The 25,480-nt window shown below is 38.2% G+C and overlaps 1 protein-coding gene across 1 annotated transcript in view; it reads right to left on the reverse strand.

Moving 5' to 3' along the window:
- LOC134531325 (homeobox protein unplugged-like) overlaps window positions 1-19,713 on the reverse strand; it is a 59,406-nt gene extending 39,693 nt beyond the window's left edge. Inside the window, exon 1 of the mRNA XM_063367019.1 lies at window positions 19,643-19,713. Within this exon, the coding sequence (XP_063223089.1) occupies window positions 19,643-19,713 (71 nt within the window). The remainder of the gene's footprint in view (window positions 1-19,642) is intronic.
- Window positions 19,714-25,480: the final 5,767 nt, after the last annotated feature.

Raw genomic sequence — 25,480 nt, forward strand, 5'->3', positions numbered from 1 at the left:
CCGTTACGAGTAGTTTTCCGCAATCATTCCATTCCGAGTTCTCTCTATAAAGGTAATGGCCGATTCATCCCACAATACCTTTGAGTTTTACCATCTCTAATGACCTTGCAGTTAAAGAAAGGTTCGTTCAGTCCGACTTAAAACTAAAAACAAGAAATAATGATTTGCACTGCTCATAAACAGAATTTTCAATTACTGCTGTGTCACTGATTTTGTAGGCTAAACTGTACAGTCTAGTGGACTTTGAAGATTTTAATTGTTCTTGGTCTTAAATATGAGCTGTATTAACGAGGATGGAGACAACGGATTCGTTTCACCTGTTTCTGTGGGTTCAATAGTCTCTTAGAATAGATTCTTTTTTGGTCCAATTGTCGAAAGATATATAGGGGGTAAGAGTTTATAGACGTGCCAGTCACGAATTGAATTTGCGAAATTTTCCAGTCGCTATTATTAGGGTCTGAAACATTTTCACGGGTTCTTTACCTGCCTCATTATACTAGGTACGATATAATGTAAGTTATTCGTAATCCGACCGAAAGTGCTAAGTCTGGCAAAGATTTAGGAATGGCATTGACTTATATTACTGAAAAGCGTGCAGTACAGGTTGGTTCGGAAAATCACTCCAAATATTTTATAAATAAATGTAATTAATAAAATAAGTAATAACAATGATTAGGCAACTATAGAATATGTTATTGCCTAAGTGAAATATTTTCTTTGAAAATAAGGTTTATAAATCGGAATCGCTTTCGGTCGTTGTAGGCCTCGCTCATGGGGTCGTTAGCTGTTATTGTCGGCTGTTCTCTTGACCGGAAACACAACCGACCACTCCGGCAGCCTCCCAGGAGTTAAGAACCGTGCGCACAACATGATGTGGTCATCGAAACAAACAAACAATTTACATTAACCTCGCGCATAACTGATATTACTCCCCGAAAACAGGCTGCTGGCAAAAACATCCATATTAGCAGAGTAGAAAGGATTCCACGACTTGAAAATTAAGGACCAGGCTGTATGAACTAGCAAGTGAAAAAGAATAAATATTTATAATCTGACTAAATTTATTACAATCATGCAAAAGTACAACTTAACATTTTTTTTTAAAGGATGGCACCGCGTTGAAAATGGCTATTCCTACAAATTAGCCCTACTTAAACCAAACTAAACTTTCAAAAAACACAAACTAAAACGTAGGTAGTTAAAAACTACTGACTTTGCATCATAACAACATTGTGCTTTAAACGTATTTGACGGGTACCCGGAATTAAAAATACATGATTTCATTTAATAATAAAAAAAATTCACCAAAAATACGATACCAGTGTCCAAGTCTTTGTGGGGTGGGCGTGGCTTAGCAATTTGACGCGCACTCGATCGTGCAAAGAAACGCGGTCAGTCATTTTCCAGGCACAAATAGGCCTAGTAGCTTTTTTTTCGTGAAATTGTAAAAAAAAAAAAAAAAAAAAAAACCTTTCTGCTACATTTTTGTTCGGCACACATCATCATACAGTAGTTACTGAAATAAACCTACCTACTGATTTCAACAGTCGCTCCGCTCGCGTTTTCCACACACTGGGTTCGCTGGTGCACAAGTGAAACTTGCATTGTTTTATCTGCGCCGACGTCCACGCCTCTCAACGTGGCGTGCTAAGTCCGCACGCACCAGCGTGTCTCGCTGGCACGAGACAGGCGAGACGGCCTAAACACCAGTGCGCTGCACAGGCTTGCAGGGCGAAACGAATCCTCGCACGATCGCACTCTTCTGTTTCATTTCCTCTGCCGGCACGGACCACGTGCCGTGAAGGTTAACCAAACCCCACTGTGTCCTTTCGGTCGCCGCGCCGCGCAACTTCATGCTCTCGCGCCAGTGTCTCGTCCACTTTTTTCTTTTATAATGTTGGTCTTCAGCGGAAAGCCAACAACCAAGGCTCGAGTAATAGAGGGTTATTTAAAAGTTCATTGAGATACTACTTGACAAGTATTCGTACTAAACTGGAGCGGTGTGTCGGGAAAGCGGTCTAAGGAAGCTCCGATGCCAAGTAAGGATACTGGAATTTATATGGATACATTGTAACGGTGAAGAAAGTTTGAAATAGCGCGGTAAATAGCAAAATGAGCATCTATTGATGTTTCCGGAAATTTCATTGCGAATGGTAGTCGTAACTGTGTTAACTCCTTTAACAAACTTGTTCTATCTGCAAATTGTGGGAATTCTAACAAAATAAATGATCAATGTTGGCTGACTGCACTCCATAGCCACTTATTGGATTTTGTTTAATGTTTTTATTTTGGCAAGATGAGCAAGGGGAGAGATATGATTAGAACGGATCAGAAAAGAGAGTATCTATAATAAGTGTGTCGACCAAAATAGCTGGCCTTCCGGAGTTGTTGAGGGAATAATGTCGAGTGTAATAAAGCATATAAAGAAGGATGTGTTGCTCGGTAACTGATCCAGTCCATTCCCACTTTTGTGAGAAAGACAATGTGAGCCATGTGTAAAGACCCATTATACAAATTTCGTTAGTTAATTGGCCTTCCCGCGATGCTAACTTATACTATGTGGCCTGGGATTAAATAAATTTAAATACCCGCCCCAAGTTATACTGTTGTAGACCAACATTTCTAATCCCCCAAATAAAAGGCTCTGATGGAGGAGAAAAAGGAGAGGGATTGAATGTAAGTATGACGGTATTCCCCAGCTCCTGTTGAACGCTGTATCGTACGGCTTGGTAAATTGTGCAATATGGTGCAATATGGTGCTGTGAGGAGGCAAGTGTCTCGTCCACAATCCTGGCCGCTCGCCGTCTTCCCCCACTCCCTTTTTCACGCGCTACAAAGTCCGTTAACGCACTTTCCAGTCCATCAACTTACACTAAAATAACTCAAGCTAAAACAAATATATAATAAAAGAATACAATTTTTACGAAGAAACACATAAGAAAATTAACTATAAAAATATACTTCGCATGTTTTACATCCGGCAGTGTTTCTGGAAAGTCACTGGCAATTTAAAGCTAAAATCACCACCAAACTTTATGGCTCGCTATAAAAGCCTATCCTTAGAAATAAGTATAAATTAAATTAATGCAATATAAATTGAAATAAAATTACAAAAACCTAGCAAGTGGTGGGAACGCTACATTTAGTGGGGAAATCCATGTTTTGTGTGTTTTGAATATTTATTTAAATAAATAAAAATTATTTATTTACACTTTTATAGTAGGTACAGATGTAGTCGTTATATTTGGCTAAATTTTATGATTGTAAGTGCCGTATAAACATGGGCAAAAAATTAAAAATGGGTAAAAACCCAAAATATATTTTGATAGCTAAAATTTTACTTATAACCGATGATGTTACGATAAATCGTAATGGAACATAAATTATTGATCTCATTAATTTCGATAGGGCAACCGTAAGTTAAGCATGCAAAATATTTGAAACATTCGTGAAAAATTTAGAAAACTTATCCTGTATCCATACAATGTTGGCTGTAAATAAGGCATTCCCGTCGTAAATATGATACGTCTACAAGGCTGAACTTTTAGATATAACCAAATCTGATACGATTGTTAAATACGTACTTTCATACGTGTTACCGTTCGTCCCCCAAAGAAATCTCCAAAGTAAGGCCTGCATACTTGTCAAAAAAATGAGTTTCAAGATCATCTGCCTTTCGCTCTTTGGGAGCTTAGCCTCCCAAACCCATATGAGATTTGATCTTTTTTTGTTATACTACTATACAGTCCCTTGCTTTTCATTCTCATTAGAAAATCGTTAAATTTTGTCAACAATGGTTAGATATGATAGAAAATAGCATTTACAAATGATACTTTATAGCATTTAAGTCATAAAACATTGTTAAAATTTATAAATTTTCGAGCATTTCAAATTAATTCGCAGTATTAATATGTTTCAGAGATTTGTTTTCTCCCAGTTAATAACTTGTAACAGGTTTACAGTATTTTGATGTAGCTAACTTATTGCTTACGTAAAAAATTATGTTTCTTAAATAGTAATGTCCTAATTTTGTTCAGCATATTATTTTATATGCAGATTTTGAAAAAATAACCTAAATTAATTTTAATTCTACTAAATATAAGAAATTTTGCCATGGGCAAGTAAGGCAAAGGGAACATTTAATCTCTAGGTGTACGGTTGTTTTATGTATATGCGTGACATGAAAAATGTTAACATTCCACGAAAAAATTTAAATTTATATAATTGAATTGAAGATAAGTATGCTGTCATTCATTTTTACTGAATTTTACACATAGGGTTTATAAGAATAATTAAGTAAACAATAAGTTTTTGTGGTCTCCATCCTTGAAAAGCTAACTGACAAGCTTGGAATCATAGTTTTAGTGTCTAAATGGGCAAATTGCATGACAAAGATGGGGCTAGGGCTCTAAATAGTTTTGAGAATTCTGGATTAAAAGTAATTTCCTATAGGGGATACTATTCCATGGGAAAAATCGGAAAATTATATGTTTTACAACTGTAATTCTTCGATTATTCCACAAACCCTAACCTAAAAAACCGTTAAAAATTTTTTTTTTACATTATTTTTAATGTAGTTAACGTATTCTAAAAAAACTGTCAAAATGGTTTACAGGGGTTTAACCGTGCCTAAACTAACCAACCGTTCATTTTAAGTGCAGGTAATATAATTATTTGAATATCACAATGCTGCATTTACAGCATAATTACAATAATTTATTAAAACTGAAAACATGATTATGTACGTAGTTTTTTTTTCCCGCATAATTCGTGACTATAGACAACTACCGGTATGAATTTTACAGTTATATACGTGATTTTTAACAACAAAAACATAATCCATTAAGGTGGTTTTTTTTTTTAACACTGCTTAAGACATCACGTAAGGTGACACATTTACGTGAAACATGCTGTGGGATGCGAATGGTTTAACTTTTTAGTTTTGTTAAGGGGTGTTTATGCGTAAAGCTTCTTAACGTGAGTGAGATCGCCGCCCGACCGCAAGCCTATGAAAGCGAGGGCCACGCGCACAAGGTTAGGGCCCTCGTGGCGCGAGGTAGGATGCGGGCAGACGCTGAGTATGTGAATGTCTTTGAAAACCAGATTAGCGAAGAACGAAGTCAAACGTTCTAAAAGTCTGTCGGGACAGTGTAAAACGGGACGCGGCGGCTAGAGACTTCGTTCAGAACATGACTCCAGTCAGTGTCGGATATGTTGCGTCGAAGCTACGCGATTAAGGACGTCGCGCCGAGGCAACGAGTGGACACAACGAATAGTTAACCGTGTCATGTTAGCGAGTCGTCCTTGGAACTGCTGGTGAAGTAAACAGTGGCCATTTTGGTAACGAGACCAGGCATCGAGGAAGTCACTCGCTGGGCGAGTGAGCCGCAGTTCAGGTGTAAGAAGTTCATCAGTGGAGTACACTCCACTTGTCCTAAAGTCATTCGACCTAAAATTAATTTCGGCTGAATGCCTGTTAGGTCGAATGACTTTTAGGTCAAGTGACTTTTAGGCCAAGTGACTTTTAGGCCAAGTGACGTTTAGGAGATATGACTTTTAGGGCAAGTGACTTTTAGGTAAAATGACTGAAGGATTATTTTAAATTTTAGGTCAAGTGACGTTTAGGAGATATGACTTTTAGGTCAAATGACGCGCACCCCATCAGTGCAGTCAGCTCGTCCGCGCAGCCCAGCGGCTATCGAGCACGAGACCTGCCCGAGGGGAGGTTGGCTTGTGACTCACTGAGGCAGTCTCCGCTCCGGGCTCGTTGGGCGAGTTCTCCCGCGATCAGCGACTGGTCGCAGCAGAGACGGCGGTCCCGCTGGCGAGAGCTCCAAGAGCGGAGTGGCCAGCGCCGCAAGGACACGACCAATGGGCCAGTTGAGGCGAGTAGATATTCCCCCACGAGCCGCACCTCCCGTTAGCGAATAAGGCACATTCGGGTCACAGAAGGAGCGCTCTTGTTAAAGGGAGAGCGCTAACTTCATCATCATTTCAAGTTAGATTTGAACACATGATTTTAAGTCCCGAGTTAAAAGAAATTAATATTTAATAGTAATCAAATAATAATTTCTGTTATTAGTATTTTAGGCATATTGAATCTCTTAAAGTAAGTATGTCTCGTCAAAGAAGAGAATTTATCCCATTATTATGTCGTATGACGAGTAAATATGTTTGAAGGTAAAGTTGAAGGCTTAAATTGTTGTTATTCAACAGGCTGAGTAATATGCTCTTGTAATAATGTTGATGGCCTTTTTAAGAGCAATAAATTAAAGAGCAATTTAGAGTTTTTGAAGAAGAGGAAATTAATTGTAACATGTTATTGTTATGGCCAATAATTAGGGACACATGTATTTCGCGAATACATTTCGTGTCAACGTATGTCACAAAACACTGTAACTTTTTCTTAGAGTAATGGCGAATCGTGTGCGTGCAGCAGTACGGTATACACATTCCCATTGGCCCCGTCAAGTGCAAGAAAACACCTCTCGCCGACCACAGCCAATGACAACAAGAAAAAAACTACCGTGTTTTGCGATGTACCTAGACACGAAATGTATTCGCGAAATACAGGTGTCCCTACCAATAATTAATACCCCCCCGTCATGTCTGCTTTACGGAAAGAACTTCATACCCAAAGGAAGTGGAATATAATTGCTACAACCTTCTTTTCGAAATGTGTAATTGTAAAGTGTGTTTGAATGAATAATAATCATGATTGTAGATAGCAAGGTTGTCTCTTAGCTCGCAACTATTTCCCTACGACCCTCAAGTATTTTCGTTGTTTAACCACAACAGTGTGCCAAACTTCCAACAATTTCATTCTCAACTGGTGAAATCAACATTAATCTAAAAAATGCATTCACTCTTTCAGTAGCAATGTAAACTTCGTAGAAATTACATGTTTGATTTGTAAGACGTATTACACGCACACAACATTCAGCTAGAATCCTTAAGGACCCCATATTTTTCAATATCTTTCCGCAGAAAACAATTTATCGCTCACTGAAGAGGGTTCCCTTTTTACATGCTTTTTACATGCTTTATATTAGCTTCACCTGTATGTTTGTCTGTCCGTCTGTAACTCTGTCTGTCCGTCTGTAACTCTTTCGACTAAGAGTGAGTGACTCATCACTGTAAAATGTCCCACCCATTTCATTACGTTCGTTAGCCGAGCGGTCTAAGGCGCGCGACTTTGAGACGTCAGCTTGCGGATTCAGCGATCGTGGGTTCTACTCCCGGCCACGCCGATAAAAAATATGTTTTTTTTCCCCCGGTAAATTCTAATATTATATCCATACATCTAACTGCAAATGATTCGTAGAGACTTTACCATTTCTTTGTGACGTTGCAACTCCAAATAGTTATCTCAGATGGTAATAGGTAGTGTCGGTAACTCATTTCCCTATGATAATTATACATAAATATAGTTTAAAAAACTAAACAAACATGCTTTTAAAGAATATCAAACTAAAAAGTTAAAAATAAATATAGTTTAAAAAACTAAAAAACATGCTTTTAAAGAATATCAAACTAAAAAGTTAAAAATAAATATAGTTTAAAAAACTAAAGAAACATGCTTTTAAAGATTATCAAACTAAAAAGTAAAAAATAATTTTAAAATTAAATTTATGACAATAGTATATAAGCAATACTAGTATAAATGAGAAAAAAGCATGGGGCGCTTAATATTCAAAAAATATGGCACAAAGCGCCAAATCTTGGTGATTATGGAAATCAGCTTTGATTTGAAGAGGGATCTAGGAGCAAAGTATGATATGTTGGCTGCTTGCATCCTGTTCTCAACATCGTGATCCGTTTCATTGTTAGAATTCATTACAGCGCCAATCCATAAAAAAATAAACCCTCTAAATTTTCTTGAAAACAGTTCCCTCCATCATAATTGTTTCGCCTTTCTAGCAGATACTTTGTTTTTTCGTCACTAATTTTCAGTCCCACCTTCTGTGCTTCTTCGTAAACAAGTTTTGACAGTTTCGATGCCTTTTACCCTATCGTACTGGGTATTCGGATTACTGGCATTCCCAAATTTATGTTGTGTCAGCCATTCAACTGGAGTCCACAGTCAGCATCTAATCCTTTCTCAAGTTCTCCAAAACCGTTAAAATAAAGGGAGACAGTTCATCACCTTGTCTGATGTCAATCTTTACTTCAAAGTTCTGCGAAATTTGTTTCCACGCCTTGATTCTAGTTGTAGATAGTATTATGGTCCCAAAACTTCTATAGTAATGGGCGAAGGGGAATATTGTTAAGAAAGCGAGAGACCAGACAGCGATGCCAGGTTTGGAGCTGGCGTAACGCGCCGTGTCACGTGCGGTCCACTGACGTAAGGCATGCCACGCGCGCTTGGCCGGATTACAAGGGTCGTCGCTACCCCCTCCCTATTCCGCTCCCCTAGCATCGACCTTCCTCGGCGCTGTTATCTATCGCTGAGGGGCATTGGGAATCCCGCGGGCCGCCGCGCGGAGCAGCGCGAATCGACGCTGTCCTTCTGGACTGTTCGGGCGTCGGGTCGGCCTGGGATGCCGCGACTCGTCACACCCGCTCTCTTAGGTCAGAGGAGGGCGCCCAGGTACTTAAGCAGCGACGCCGAGTTCAGCGGAGTGCCGCGAGTTCCGCGCGGAGTTCTGCGACGAGTCCCGCGACAATTCCGAGCGGATCCCGAGCGAAGGGGAGTGCGACATTGGCGAAGAGGGTGAAAGAACCCCACCCCCCCCCCCTAGAGTGGCGTGATGTGGAGTTCGACGGGATCGTAAGAGTGCGGCGACTGAGTGGCGCGAGACTGTGTGTGCGGACAGGCGCGGGGTATGGGGTGAAGGAACCTCTGTTGAGCCTAGCTCCAGTGAGGAGTGTGAACTGTGGCAATTGACAGACATTGAGTGACCTGAGAATAAACTTTTTTAAGTCCAGTAATTTGTGATCGGACATGTTTAAGTAGAATTAGTTATTATTAATGTAAATATTAGTAATCAATAAAACTGTAATGAAACTCAATTGGGCTACCCATTATGAACCCAGTTCTCTCCCAGATAGGTTGTAACAATATTTTGTTGATAAATCTTTTGGATCTCTAAACCTGCCTGGTAATCACCTATAATTTCTTCTGTGAAATGTGTGAAGGAAGAATGCTCGAAATGATATTAGAGGTTCTGAAAAGTAATGAGACACAACAATAGTTTTTTTTTTTTTTTTCAATTGACCTGTTTACCCTTCTTTAAAAGTAGTATATAATAGGGCACCCGGGGACAGGGTCCTGGGTGTGGTGCCTGTGGTGCCGAGCCACATCTATGACGTCACGCCCATTTGTGACGTCACGGCGGCCATCTTGGATGAGTGTAACGGGACACCGCGTAACGGGACATATCGTAACGGGACATAACGTAACGGGACAAGTATATCACGGCAGCCATTTTGGATCCGCCATCTTGTATCCGTCATTTTGGATGACGTCATTGTGTTCTAGAAAATTCCGGTGATGTGTTATCCGCCATTTTGAATGATGACGTCACCGTTGCAATTTTTGCTACGGTCGCCATCTTGAAATTTGGACGCCATCTTGAAAATCTTTAATTATTATCCGATTTTAATGAAAAAAATTCCAAAATTCATAAAAAAATAACTTATTCGAATTCTGATTGATTATATCGATCACCGTCCTCGGTTCGAACCCGGTGAGTCCAAAAAAAACTAAAAATGGCGTCAGGCTCCTTTCTCAATGGTGGATGCAGGCAGACTGACTCCTACCACTTTTTTTCAAAGCATATATATCGTCAGCTGGTATGACGACATGTCCACCATCTTGTCTTCATCCGCTGGAGACCACCATCTTGTTTTTCGTCTGCTAGAGTGTGCCGATACCATGTAGTATAATTATCTGGTCACCATACTTTTGTCCTCAACTGTTGACATTGAACATTGACCTTGACCTTGACCTTGAAATTTGACCTCGACCTTGAAATTTGACCTCGACCTTGAAATTTGACCTTGACCTTGAAATTTGACTTTGTCCTTGTCGACCATCATGGATCCGACATTTTATGTTCAGTACATGCTACCAGGAGCTACCACATGCTGGAGTATGCCATATTGTGTGTGTACTTGTATTATAGAGTAAATTTCCATCTGGATAATTTTATTCTAACCCGCTACAGTGCAGTAATCATTTATTATGGAGGTGCCCCCCGCCATCTTGAAATTCGGCCGCCATCTTGAAATCATGTAATAATGTAGCTATAAAAGCGGGAAAAAATCCAAAATTCATTAAATAAATTAGTAATCCATATAATGATTGATTGGATCGACTAAGGTCCTTGGTTCGATCCCTGGCCGATACAAAACAACTTTAATTTAAAAAAAAATACTAAAAAAGTGTTAAGTTTGAGAAAATAAAAATACCACAAGTTCTTTTAAAAAAAAATTATTACATAAATTCAATACACTACTACAAGTACAAAAAAATACACAGACAAATTACCAAAGCCTTTTGGATTCCTCGATTCAAACAGTCTTCTTATTGTACGGACTAAGCCTTTTACATGACTTTAAATGTCTATCCGATCCGTTCATCACCACAGCCAGAGACGGACTGAAGTTCATAGCACTTATATATAGTCTCATTAGCCGGTACAACACATGAGTCAAATCAATAACCATGATCATTATACGTCTCGGAGCATTTTTTATATTGACGATGTAAACTATCGAGACGCGAAATTAGTTTATTGCACTTATTGCACTGAAATTGTATTCTTTGAACATTATTAGAACAACCACTTCTTTCATGTCTGCGAGCATTTGAGGTGATAGTAAATGATGCACCACAGTATTTGCACTGATGCGAAGTACGCTCTTCATTAATTGAAGTATTCAATGCTGATGAAACTTCAGCTGATGGTGGAACAGCACATATCGAAGTCTCCTCCAGTGTTGTCAGAGGCGTTGCCAACGGGATCTGCTCTAACATCGTCGACGCCGAGGTCATGATTCCCGTAGTCGATGGTACATCCTCCATCGAGTACGACGTTAAAGTCGGTAAAGATGCCATCGAAGTCTCAAGAACAGGCAATTACGCGACTTATGCACCAGAAGAAACAAACTAGGTGATCCGTACACCGTCGACGACAGTAACAAACTGAGCGTCCTGCTGTCTAGGACTCGTTTATATACATTAACCGGTTTGAATAATACGCTAGTCAAATCAAGAACAATTTACTAAAATACTAGAGTCAAAACAACATTAAAAAAAATAGAAGCACCATCAAAAAAAAAGGAAGCACATTTGGAAGCACCATCAAAAAAAAAGGAAGCACATTTGGAAGCACCTTCAAAAAAGGAAAAACAATAGGAAGCACCGACTACGAAAAAACAGCACATTTGGAAGCACCGTCATCGAAAAGGCAGCACATTTGGAAGCACCGACTACGAAAAGGCAGCACATTTGGAAGCACTGACAACGAAAAGGCAGCACATTTGGAAGCACCGACTACAAAATGGCAGCACATTTGGCAGCACCGACAACGAAAAGGCAGCACATTTGGAAGCACCGACAACGAAAAGGCAGCACATTTGGAAGCACCGACTACGAAAAGGCAGCACATTTGGAAGCACCGACAACGAAAAGGCAGCACATTTGGAAGCACCAACTACGAAAAGGCAGCACATTTGGAAGCACCGACAACGAAAAGGCAGCACATTTGGAAGCACCATCATCGAAAAGGCAGCACATTTGGAAGCTCCATCAACAAAAAAAAAGGCAAAATGGAAGCACAAGTTACTAGATCTAAGTCTTAGTTAGAAATCAGAATACAAGAAATAAAAACATTAAATTCTTTTAATTTAAATTATTTATTTTATTGCTTTACATTATACAAATGCAAGTAAAACAAGCCATTATTGTATGTAGCCAGCATTCCTCAGTTCCTTGAGTATGAAGGATATTTCTTTGATGCACGAATAGTTTCCTGCACAAAGCGAACCATGTAGAAGTCTTAGCTGGTCAACCAATATGTTTGGATCTTTCCACGATGTGTAATCATTCTCTTCTACCACCATCTTCCTTGCACCTTTATAAATATTATGATTTCTGGTGTCTTCCGTTTTACCACCAACCTCAGGGTAACTTTCATGTTTGAGACGGTGATCATCACAAGCTTGATCAGATTTATTTAATATATCACGTCGTTTCCACCGTTTCGGTCTCAGGACACCACCACATTCTTCGATCTTGGCAGCTTTAGGTGCTTCATCATAGTCTATGTCTTTGTCAACAGCCTCAGAGTCACTGTAACAATCACCGTAGAAGTAATCGTCTTCACCCAATTTACCGTAATAATTCGATGTTGATGATGTTGAAGTGTCTTCATCGTCTTCATGCTTCCTTTTAAGGAGTCCATCATTTTTACAAAGTAGGAAAGATCTACTTGAATTCGGCTGGAATATATTCTCACTTTTCACGTTAAGGATTCTTCCATTGTCTTCATTCTTCCGTAAATCATCAACCTCCTTCAATTTAAGTTCTTTGTCAAGATCGGAAGAGCCAAGAAAATTATTGTCGTAATGCAGATCACTCTTCCTTAGGCTAGTAGATTCATCGTTGTCCTCTAGCTTGTACGCAGGCTTGGCGCTACAAGTTCTGCCATGTCTTTTTAGGCTCTCTCTCCGCGTAAACGACTTGCTACATCGAACACAACTTATCATATTGCGCAGTGGATTTTTAACACAGTCATTCTTCTCGTGTTGTCTTTTATTCTTTCTCAAGATAAACTCTTTACTGCAAAACTTACACCTATGTTCTTTCGATACAGCGTCAGATCCCAAATCAGAATTCATATTAGTTACTGAGACTAATGCCAGATACCAATTGAGTGTTTTAAATTAGATCCAATACTTAAATAGAAATTTTTTCATATTTCATCAGCGAGAATTAATATATCTCATGCAAAAGTACTTTATGCATGTAGTTCTGCTTTTCAACAACAGATGTCGCCACATGTTGCTTGCAGGTAAATAATATTTAGTTCTTTTATGCGGGATGCGGGATGCTCACTAACGATCGCAAAAGAAGGATGGCTTCGCTAGACTCCAAGGAAAAGGAAGTTCGTCTTGCATGTTGGTGCTCCACAGATGTCTCATGGAATAATATTAATTTGACTGAGTAATCATATGTGTTAATTCCACCTGATAAAAATATTGCAAGTTTTGATTTAGTAACAGAAATTATCAGATTAAATGTAACTCCAAATAAAATGACATGTCTTATTAGAAAAAAAAAATCCATGCAGAGAGCGGGATCTCAGAATAGTCAGAAACACTTGAAGAAACCACAGGAATGATTACAAGAACACGGGAAAACCTATCAAAATATTGACAAGAATAATCAGGTGCACACGGAGAAAACCACCATAATATTGACAAGTATAATCGGAAGCACACGGAGAAAACCGCCACAAGTTTTCTTTGTTATCATAAAATTACAGAAAAAAATTAATAAAAAAAACACAACAAATTCAAAAACTGATTCTGGCTTGGACTAGAACTCTATCTTTGCTCAACAATGAGAAGTTCACAAGCCAGAATCAGTTTTTGAATTTGTTGTGTTTGCTATCTTTGCTCAACAATGAGAAGTTCACAAGCCAGAATTAGTTTTTGAATTTGTTGTGTTTTTTTTTATTAATTTTTTTCTGTAATTTTATGATAACAAAGAAAACTTGTGGCGGTTTTCTCCGTGTGCTTCCGATTATACTTGTCAATATTATGGTGGTTTTCTCCGTGTGCACCTGATTATTCTTGTCAATATTTTGATGGGTTTTCCCGTGTTCTTGTAATCATTCCTGTGGTTTCTTCAAGTGTTTCTGACTATTCTGAGATCCCGCTCTCTGCATGGATTTTTTTTTCTAATGAGACATGTCATTTTATTTGGAGTTACATTTAATCTGATAATTTCTGTTACTAAATCAAAACTTGCAATATTTTTATCAGGTGGAATTAACACATATGATTACTCAGTCAAATTAATATTATTCCATGAGACATCTGTGGAGCACCAACATGCAAGACGAACTTCCTTTTCCTTGGAGTCTAGCGAAGCCATCCTTCTTTTGCGATCGTTAGTGAGCATCCCGCATCCCGCATAAAAGAACTAAATATTATTTACCTGCAAGCAACATGTGGCGACATCTGTTGTTGAAAAGCAGAACTACATGCATAAAGTACTTTTGCATGAGATATATTAATTCTCGCTGATGAAATATGAAAAAATTTCTATTTAAGTATTGGATCTAATTTAAAACACTCAATTGGTATCTGGCATTAGTCTCAGTAACTAATATGAATTCTGATTTGGGATCTGACGCTGTATCGAAAGAACATAGGTGTAAGTTTTGCAGTAAAGAGTTTATCTTGAGAAAGAATAAAAGACAACACGAGAAGAATGACTGTGTTAAAAATCCACTGCGCAATATGATAAGTTGTGTTCGATGTAGCAAGTCGTTTACGCGGAGAGAGAGCCTAAAAAGACATGGCAGAACTTGTAGCGCCAAGCCTGCGTACAAGCTAGAGGACAACGATGAATCTACTAGCCTAAGGAAGAGTGATCTGCATTACGACAATAATTTTCTTGGCTCTTCCGATCTTGACAAAGAACTTAAATTGAAGGAGGTTGATGATTTACGGAAGAATGAAGACAATGGAAGAATCCTTAACGTGAAAAGTGAGAATATATTCCAGCCGAATTCAAGTAGATCTTTCCTACTTTGTAAAAATGATGGACTCCTTAAAAGGAAGCATGAAGACGATGAAGACACTTCAACATCATCAACATCGAATTATTACGGTAAATTGGGTGAAGACGATTACTTCTACGGTGATTGTTACAGTGACTCTGAGGCTGTTGACAAAGACATAGACTATGATGAAGCACCTAAAGCTGCCAAGATCGAAGAATGTGGTGGTGTCCTGAGACCGAAACGGTGGAAACGACGTGATATATTAAATAAATCTGATCAAGCTTGTGATGATCACCGTCTCAAACATGAAAGTTACCCTGAGGTTGGTGGTAAAACGGAAGACACCAGAAATCATAATATTTATAAAGGTGCAAGGAAGATGGTGGTAGAAGAGAATGATTACACATCGTGGAAAGATCCAAACATATTGGTTGACCAGCTAAGACTTCTACATGGTTCGCTTTGTGCAGGAAACTATTCGTGCATCAAAGAAATATCCTTCATACTCAAGGAACTGAGGAAGCAATAAAATAAATAATTTAAATTAAAAGAATTTAATGTTTTTATTTCTTGTATTCTGATTTCTAACTAAGACTTAGATCTAGTAACTTGTGCTTCCATTTTGCCTTTTTTTTTGTTGATGGAGCTTCCAAATGTGCTGCCTTTTCGATGATGGTGCTTCCAAATGTGCTGCCTTTTCGTTGTCGGTGCTTCCAAATGTGCTGCCTTTTCGTAGTTGGTGCTTCCAAATGTGCTGCCTTTTCGTTGTCGGTGCTTCCAAATGTGCTGCCTTTTCGTAGTCGGTGCTTCCAAATGTGCTGCCTTTTCGTTGTCGGTGCTTCCAAATGTGCTGCCTTTTCGTTGTCGGTGCTGCCAAATGTGCTGCCTTTTCGTAGTCGGTGCTTCCAAATGTGCTGCCTTTTCGTTGTCAGTGCTTCCAAATGTGCTGCCTTTTCGTAGTCGGTGCTTCCAAATGTGCTGCCTTTTCGATGACGGTGCTTCCAAATGTGCTGTTTTTTCGTAGTCGGTGCTTCCTATTGTTTTTCCTTTTTTGAAGGTGCTTCCAAATGTGCTTCCTTTTTTTTTGATGGTGCTTCCAAATGTGCTTCCTTTTTTTTTGATGGTGCTTCTATTTTTTTTAATGTTGTTTTGACTCTAGTATTTTAGTAAATTGTTCTTGATTTGACTAGCGTATTATTCAAACCGGTTAATGTATATAAACGAGTCCTAGACAGCAGGACGCTCAGTTTGTTACTGTCGTCGACGGTGTACGGATCACCTAGTTTGTTTCTTCTGGTGCATAAGTCGCGTAATTGCCTGTTCTTGAGACTTCGATGGCATCTTTACCGACTTTAACGTCGTACTCGATGGAGGATGTACCATCGACTACGGGAATCATGACCTCGGCGTCGACGATGTTAGAGCAGATCCCGTTGGCAACGCCTCTGACAACACTGGAGGAGACTTCGATATGTGCTGTTCCACCATCAGCTGAAGTTTCATCAGCATTGAATACTTCAATTAATGAAGAGCGTACTTCGCATCAGTGCAAATACTGTGGTGCATCATTTACTATCACCTCAAATGCTCGCAGACATGAAAGAAGTGGTTGTTCTAATAATGTTCAAAGAATACAATTTCAGTGCAATAAGTGCAATAAACTAATTTCGCGTCTCGATAGTTTACATCGTCAATATAAAAAATGCTCCGAGACGTATAATGATCATGGTTATTGATTTGACTCATGTGTTGTACCGGCTAATGAGACTATATATAAGTGCTATGAACTTCAGTCCGTCTCTGGCTGTGGTGATGAACGGATCGGATAGACATTTAAAGTCATGTAAAAGGCTTAGTCCGTACAATAAGAAGACTGTTTGAATCGAGGAATCCAAAAGGCTTTGGTAATTTGTCTGTGTATTTTTTTGTACTTGTAGTAGTGTATTGAATTTATGTAATAAATTTTTTTTAAAAGAACTTGTGGTATTTTTATTTTCTCAAACTTAACACTTTTTTAGTATTTTTTTAAAATTAAAGTTGTTTTGTATCGGCCAGGGATCGAACCAAAGACCTTAGTCGATCCAATCAATCATTATATGGATTACTAATTTATTTAATGAATTTTGGATTTTTTCCCGCTTTTATAGCTACATTATTACATGATTTCAAGATGGCGGCCGAATTTCAAGATGGCGGGGGGCACCTCCATAATAAATGATTACTGCACTGTAGCGGGTTAGAATAAAATTATCCAGATGGAAATTTACTCTATAATACAAGTACACACACAATATGGCATACTCCAGCATGTGGTAGCTCCTGGTAGCATGTACTGAACATAAAATGTCGGATCCATGATGGTCGACAAGGACAAAGTCAAATTTCAAGGTCAAGGTCAAATTTCAAGGTCAAGAACAAATTTCAAGGTCGAGGTCAAATTTCAAGGTCAAGGTCAAATTTCAAGGTCAAGGTCAAAGTTCAAGGTCAAGGTCAAATTTCAAGGTCAAGGTCAAATTTCAAGTTCAAGGTCAAATTTCAAGGTCAAGGTCAATGTTCAATGTCAACAGCTGAGGACAAAAGTATGGTGACCAGATAATTATACTACATGGTATCGGCACACTCTAGCAGACGAAAAACAAGATGGTGATCTCCAGCGGATGAAGACAAGATGGCGGACATGTCGTCATACCAGCTGACGATATATATGCTTTGAAAAAAAGTGGTAGGAGTCAGTCTGCCTGCATCCACCATTGAGAAAGGAGCCTGTCGCCATTTTTAGTTTTTTTTTGGACTCACCGGGTTCGAACCGAGGACGGTGATCGATATAATCAATCATAATTCGAATAAGTTATTTTTTTATGAATTTTGGAATTTTTTTCATTAAAATCGGATAATAATTAAAGATTTTCAAGATGGCGTCCAAATTTCAAGATGGCGACCGTAACAAAAATTGCAACGGTGACGTCATCATTCAAAATGGCGGATAACACATCGCCGGAATTTTCTAGAACACAATAACTTCATCCAAAATGACGGATCCAAGATGGCGGATCCAAAATGGCTGCCGTGATATACTTGTCCCGTTACGTTATGTCCCGTTACGATATGTCCCGTTACGCGGTGTCCCGTTACACTCATCCAAGATGGCCGCCGTGACGTCACAAATGGGCGTGACGTCATAGATGTGGCTCGGCACCACAGGCACCCCACCCAGGACCCTGTCCCCGGGTGCCCTATTATATACTACTTTTAAATAAATTGAACACATTACGAACAGCCTGCAAAACCTTTGGTCCAGTGAAACAGCACATACAGGTATCAATGCTGCATCCTAATCAATTTCTAATATTTCCAGTTTATAGTCCCTGACGACAAAAAACATTTGAGGTGGTACAATGGTCAAACAATGGATTCGCAATCGGGAGATAACCGAGCTTGGAACCCTGACCAGCAATATTTACTTCTCTTTACCGTGGGTTCACAAAACTCCTGAAGGAAAATAAATATTTGTATGTTCCTTTACCGCTTGGCAAGGTCGATTCCTTTGGTCATGTGCTGCCGTCTCTGATGAACTCATTACCGACTAGACGTCAAGCTCAAACTTAGTAAGATATGAAGTTTTTACTATACTGAGCACGAGTGTGAATTTCTGAGAAGTTGCGGTAATATCGAGTTTCATGTTCATAAACAAAGTGGTTACATCTTGCGGCAGGTACTCTAAATTTTAAGTGATGACAAGTTAAAATGCCTCTTGGGGAATATTAACAACCCACGTATATATCACTTGCAAATGAGGTTATGCCAAATGAGAATTGGATGACAATATAAAGTTTTCTAAACAACGTTGCAATTTAATCTGGAAACTAAAGAAAAAAATGTTCTGTAGAGATCCTCCAAAGTTTTCAAAAAACAATTTATATTTAAAAAAATCATCAATTGTTTTAAATTTATTATCAATTTGACCTTTTGTTGATCAAACAAAGCCTTCGCTTACTTTATATAGGCCTAAAACTTCTGATAACCAAGAATGACTCGAACTATATAAAATTTAAAAGATTATACTTAACTTACATACACCTGTTCCAAATCACAACACATTGGCTCATGTAATTTCGTATTTCCAAGTTTTATAAGGTCTGAAAGTAAACACGAAACAAGGATTTTAAAGTGTTCGGCAGATACCTAAGCTCTAGATTTCATTTTGCTAACATTGTTTTTATAGGTTTTGAAAATTTTAGTGATTCATTATATTTAATATTATTTATTAACAACTTTAAATATGTCACAGTTAAAAATATATATTTAAAAAAATCAACTTAGTAAAACAATGACGGAGTTAACGATCAAATAGAGAATGCGCTTGAAAACAAACTCAAGGACTAGGTAAATGTTCAAAAACAAGAGATAATACACAAGAAAATCCAAACAAGAACTAATTTACATATTGCAATATATCAAGTTTAGGCATACACAACAGAAGAAATAATAAAGGGACTGAGTGACTATATCCAAGTTATTACGATTTTCTCATCAAAAATATCACAGGTAGGAGCTGCCGCTCTATTCTTACAGTCACAAATCATTATTTCCATAGAACAAGTGAAGCAATGTGTTTTTTATACATTTTCCTCGTTCGGAATCGGGTATGTTGGCACTTGGTCCGGTTTGGATTTGAACGCTTGAATACATAACACACAGTATGCATGCATGACGCTTAATGCATCTCTCCTCTCTGACCCGCCCTTCGGGGCGCTTGTTTTCGCGTCTAGCGCTCGGGTCTGGCTCCAGGGAGCTAGGCGACGACCCCGACCGCAAAGGGCGACAGTTCGCGGCGAGGGAGCCTTCCTGCAAGGGCGGGCCGCACAAAGGGCCGTGCAGATGTGAGGCCGCGGGGGACACACCGTGGCGGCGCGGCGCGGCGCGGCGGACACACCGTGGCGGCGCGGCGCAGCACGGCGGACACAAGATACATTTATAAGTAATGCCTGTTCTAATTTGTGTCTTTCTAAGATATGAAGATTCTAATTTGTGTGGTTCGGCGTTGTGTGTTTCTAAGTTACGTGTTTCTAAGTTATAACAGTTTTAAGTTGTGTTTCTAAGTTGTGATAGTCATGATTGTCGACGTTCTGTGGTTCTGCTTTGTATTTTTTCTAGGTTACGTGTTTCTAAGTTATGAAAGTTACAAGTTGTGTGTTTCTATGTTGTGATAGGTCTAAGTTTGGTGTTTACAAGTTATGATATTTCTAAGGTTTGTGGTTCTGCGTTGTGTGTTTATAAGTTACGTTTTTGTAAGCTATGACAGTTCCAAGTTCCGTGTTTGTAAGTTATGATAGTTATAAGTTACGACTTTCTAAGTTACGAAGTTTTTAACTTGCGTGTTTCTGCGTTATGTGTTTCTAAGTTAAGATAGTTCTAGCTTATGACATTTCTAAGTTATGTGGATTTTTTGAGAATTCTAAGTTATGACTGTTCTATGTCGTGTTTCTAAGTTAAGTATGGATCCCCGACAGTTCTAACACAGGCGAGACGTAAACTAGCGGTAAGGTATCGGTCACTCTGCGTAATCTATACAATCATTACAAAGAGACAGTGTCGATTTGTTTGTAATAAGTAAGCTCAAATACTATTGAAATTCTTTTTAAAAAATTTAAAATCACGGTTATACGGCATAGATAACCAAATTGTGTTTTATTTTAATTTTTAAAAACTATTATTCCGTGAGAAATAGCAATATTTGTAACTAAAACTAGAAAAGAACGACCTAATTAACTGAATAATTGGCGTAGGCAGAAGGAAAAAAAAGTATCCTCAAGCTACGTACAGAACACATGCGTTCAGTTACATATTATCTTATATGCATATACATACGAGTAAACATAACTTTCTTATCTTAATGCAGTATTCCTGGATTCATATTCGCCATCACATCGACACAGTATTGGATGGATACATTTGAAATTTGAATTTGTAAACAGATTAAAAAAATCATTGAACCTGGTTTTAATTTATGTATAAAGTTGTTATAGTTATGCTTAAAATAAAACTGGCTTATTTAAGAATCTTTATCCAACAGTGCGGAGCCGGGTACTATGGCAATGAATACTATAGAATATGAATCAAAAGTAAATTTTTGTGGGGGTTTTTTACTAACAAACTGTGACACCTGTAATGGACGGGTTAGATTTCCGTTTCGTCGCAAAGCGTTATGAAACATTCATTCCGTATCTATGAAAATAACCGATATGTGCAGGATATAAATCACCGTTTAGTGGTAAGCAAAATCTTGAATATTTTAGATATTTTAATAATACAACATAAAGAAAATACTAATTTAATATATATGTTTAAAGAAATTTTAAATGTAGGCAGAAGGCTAAATACCATTAATTCACTTCACAACAAACATCAAAATATCCAACGGGTGTGCTCGCAGTGAGCCACGTAGCTTGTCTCAGTGTAACAGAGGCTCGACTTCCCGTGGCCATTCATTCAAATCAAAACACTTAATTCATAGGCTACCTTATGCGTCAATAATTTACATTTTATGTATAACGTGAAACGTATTATTCATCAACATCCATATTCTAAATTAGATAAAACAAAAATAGCTCAACTTTAAGTATCTTAACAAAACAAAATGAAACATTGAAATTATCTTCTCTGATTGCTACCAACTTAAACAAAAAAATAGTTAACTTCAATTGTTTGATGTTCTGAGCTGTAACATCCTCATCGGTGCATGGATCCCGAAGGTAATTAAAGATCTTGGTCTCAGCCACAGTACCCAAAAAATCTTCTAGTCCTTACTATTACAAAAGGACACTTCAAATAGCCTATTTTTTTTCTTTCAATTTTAGTTCAAGTCCATATTACATACAAAAAATTTTGCTACATAGATATGTACGTTATAAGTTTTTACATAGGGTTGTTTTAATATACGATTGATTTAAGCAGTTGTTTTGGACATACAATGGCGTAGTATGTCCAAATTGACTTCTTGAATCAAACTTTCCCATTGCAAGAACCATTCAAAGAACGCTACGATTTTTATCTCACAACATTTTAATACGCCTAAGTACTCGAAGTTAAGCACGGGACTTTTTTTTTTAATTTGTCAAAAATCGTTCACAAAAATACTAGAGACAAATGCACGATTCAGGGAAATCTAGGAATCAATCAGCCATGACCTATGGTAAAAATAAAAATAAAAACTAAATTTGTATGAAGTGATTTTCGAGAATTCGTAGGAAACAGAAACTGGTATTCGAGTTTTCCGATTTGTTTTACCCTAAAAAAAAGCCAGAAGTGGATTCAAGGGAGGTCTTCTTTCTGATTATAAATTTCACTGAATCAAATAAATTTTTGTGTGGGAGGGGGGCGGGCATTAGTTTACCTACACGTGTTGGTATTTTAGATGTTTCATGCCACTTATCATTTCTCTATATACAGCCTGATATATTTTAAAAGAGTGGAAATTCCATTCATTTACCAATACACCAGATACAATAGAATTATATTTTGGTGCCCGTAATGTTTAGTGCATAAACTCTCTTTTCTACGTTCTTTGAATGTTTCTTGCAATGGCCAAGATTGATTTAATTCATTATTTTGGAAATACGCAATTGCTAGTTGGCATTATATGTCACACAAAAAAAAATAAACCAAAGTCAGCCGATGTCAACATTTTTTTGACGTGTAAACATCTTAGCTCTCGGTATACGCATTTGATAGGAGGAATTTCGTGAATAGAACTAAATCACATGGTACAGAAATGTGTAACCATGATGCTGCCATCTGGAACGGATGACGCGAATTAAAGTTCACAAAGTGAAAGTGAATCTTTATAGTATTAACTATTTAGTTAATTTTAACAATATGGGCAGTATTTTAATAAAACTACTTGTCGAAAATCTGGTCCAAATCTGGGGTTTATCGGAGCCGTTTCAATATTGCGTTTAGCCTTTCGCTATGCAAATAGAATTATTTGATAGTAGACGTAGCTGCTCCAGCAGCGAATTCTAGTGGCGGGTGCGTAAATTACATGTGATTCGTGTTTAGAAATGTAGTTAAAAACACTATTTCCGTACATTTATCACCCTCGGCATTATTTTTGAGAATTCTTCGTTATATTTCGTGTCCGAGTTTCGTATTATAAGTTAATTTGCTAAAAGAGAACATATTAATTTGTTCGTTAAGATGTTTACACATCTCTGGCGAGTTCTGAAAGACGAACTCACAATTTTAGTATCTTTAACGAAAAAGAGAATTCCGTGGAAGGAATTAGCCAGAACATCACAGCGCAGACAAACACAGCGGGCTGATACCTCCGAGACAGCTGCAACATAACCACTAAATACAGACCAAAAAAAACCAAGAAGACAACATGGCGCGATGACGGCGGGCGACGTGCTTGCTGCAAGGAATCTCCAATCACAGGACGGAATGTTCGGGAAATATGCGTGGATTTCAATATGTTCCTATCTAGTGAGTGTCTTACCACCAGGACAGGGGGTCAAACAACATTTATGTGCGAGTCTTCGCTCTCCTATCGTTATATTAGTTTTAAAAAATAATACTAACCCCTAAAAAAAATTGGTTGTCTGTAAAGTCGGTTTACGGACGATAGTTTTACGTGAAAACTTCATAACAAAACATTGATGAAATGATTGCATACTTTTATTAATAAAATTGAATCATTTTTATTGAATTATCACTACTTTGTATGGATATAAAGAAGGAGTGAAATGAAATCTACAATTTAATTGATAAATTTACTTTTATTTGCACTCATTAATTCAAAAATGTTTATTACTATAACGAACAGATTATTTTAACTATAACTTTTATACATGTTTGATATTTAACTTCTTCCAATCTGTGTTATTCTGATAAGGATAGGACGACGATAGGAAATGCAGGAAACGAATAGGAGTGTTTCAAGTTTAATGTGCCTCGAAAAAGTCAAATCGATTGTTGTTCCAATCGAGTGGAAGAGAGATAGATGCGGCGCAAGCGTACAATAAGCGTAACGGGACAATGTGCGTAACGGGACAATGAGTCATCCTTTTTCGTGCGTGCAGCCGGCGTTCATCGATTTATTTGACGTTGTCACGTCAAAAATGATGTTACTCTACGTGCTAACGAAAATAATTGATCCTTAATTGTTGTGTACAGACCTGACATACAAGTATTATTTTTATTTTATACCCAGAAAACTATATAATATATTAAAAACACCGCATTTATTGTTTTAATAGGTGTTTATCATATTTTAAAATAATTATTTTTAAAAAAATCTCGATTAAAGGTCTCCAGTAGAGACTCCAAGTCCCTCTTCATACTTGGGCAAACGTCACATTGACTACTGACTTGTGATGCATATCTTCTGGGTAACTTGTGAATCAATACTTCTTTCACTGAGGGTGTCTAATTGGCCAATAGTCCTCTAGATCAACATTCAACATTCAAGCAGCACAAATTGAATTTTAGCATTATCGTGGATTAAATCCGCAATTTTTTTTACGGTCTCTGAACATGATAAAACAGATTTAAGTTTTTTTTAAATTATTTTTTAGTGGTATTGTGTGGCGAGAGAGCGGGCGAGGGGTGTTGAAAAGCAGGGAGTGTCCGGTTTTTGCCAGTGGTTTATTTACTCGGCGGCTGAGCGGTTACGCCTTGGAGGACCGCAAGGCGGCGCATCGGGAGGAATGTCCGGCGCCCGCGCTAATGGGGCCGTTCCCATGCCGCGCGCGACGGCCCGCATTCCGCCCGTGTGGGCCGCTCCGCCCCTCCCCGCCCGTCGATCTGCTTCCCGCCCATCGATCTGCTTCCCGCCCAGACCGAGCGCTCCCGCGTCACTCGCCCAACCCCCCCCCCCCCCTCCCTGCAGCACTCACTTCTGCTGCTGTCGCGTCGACAATGTTCGCAAACCGTCGTCGTCACGTGAAGTTGAGCACGGTCATCACTTTTTGAAGTGAAACTTCTTTGGGCGCGATGGCTATAAAATTTCAAAGGCCAAATTTTAGTGCAGCTTTTCGAGAAACATTGTTGCGGAACGTTTCTAACGCGATAAGGTCAAATTAAAGGACACAAACCATAACTCTCTCTCCTTCGGGGTTGTTTTGGCCGCCGAGATCCACATTCCCCCCGCCTTGCGCAGGGTCATCGAACACGGATGATTAGGAAAGTTGGAAATATTTAATATACTGTTGAAAAAAGGGGGGGATTGTAAGAGAAATTGGATGTAGATGGAAAAAAATCGGGAAAAGACGAAAAACGCTGAGGAAATGTTTAGGAAAAAAATTCGCAAATGTTGCAGCAGGACAGATATATATATATATATATATAAAACTTTGCTAACAAAATAAAAATTAGTTACATTTATTTTGGCAACCATTTACCAAAGCCATGAATTATAATATTGACTCATATGAAAACCATACGTTCTATTTTTCACTTAGCTAGTGCTCCTTGTATTATGTGACTTTAACAGTCAAATATAACTTTTTCTATGTTTCATTAAATTAACTATAATTTTAATTATAGTTACGATTTTCTCATCGATTATTTGGGTATCTGGGGTGTTTTTAGAGTGGGAGATAAGGGAATATATCCCCTCCCCTCCTTCAGAAACTAAATCCTGAAAATGTTATACGTTCTAAAATTAAACAATATTAAATTCTCTACAAATATAGTGCGTTCACACTTACCTCTGTGTGGCACCGTCTCCAAGAAATAAA

Source organism: Bacillus rossius, chromosome 3 (assembly GCF_032445375.1).
Source record: "Bacillus rossius redtenbacheri isolate Brsri chromosome 3, Brsri_v3, whole genome shotgun sequence".
Taxonomy (NCBI): Eukaryota; Metazoa; Arthropoda; class Insecta; order Phasmatodea; family Bacillidae; genus Bacillus; species Bacillus rossius.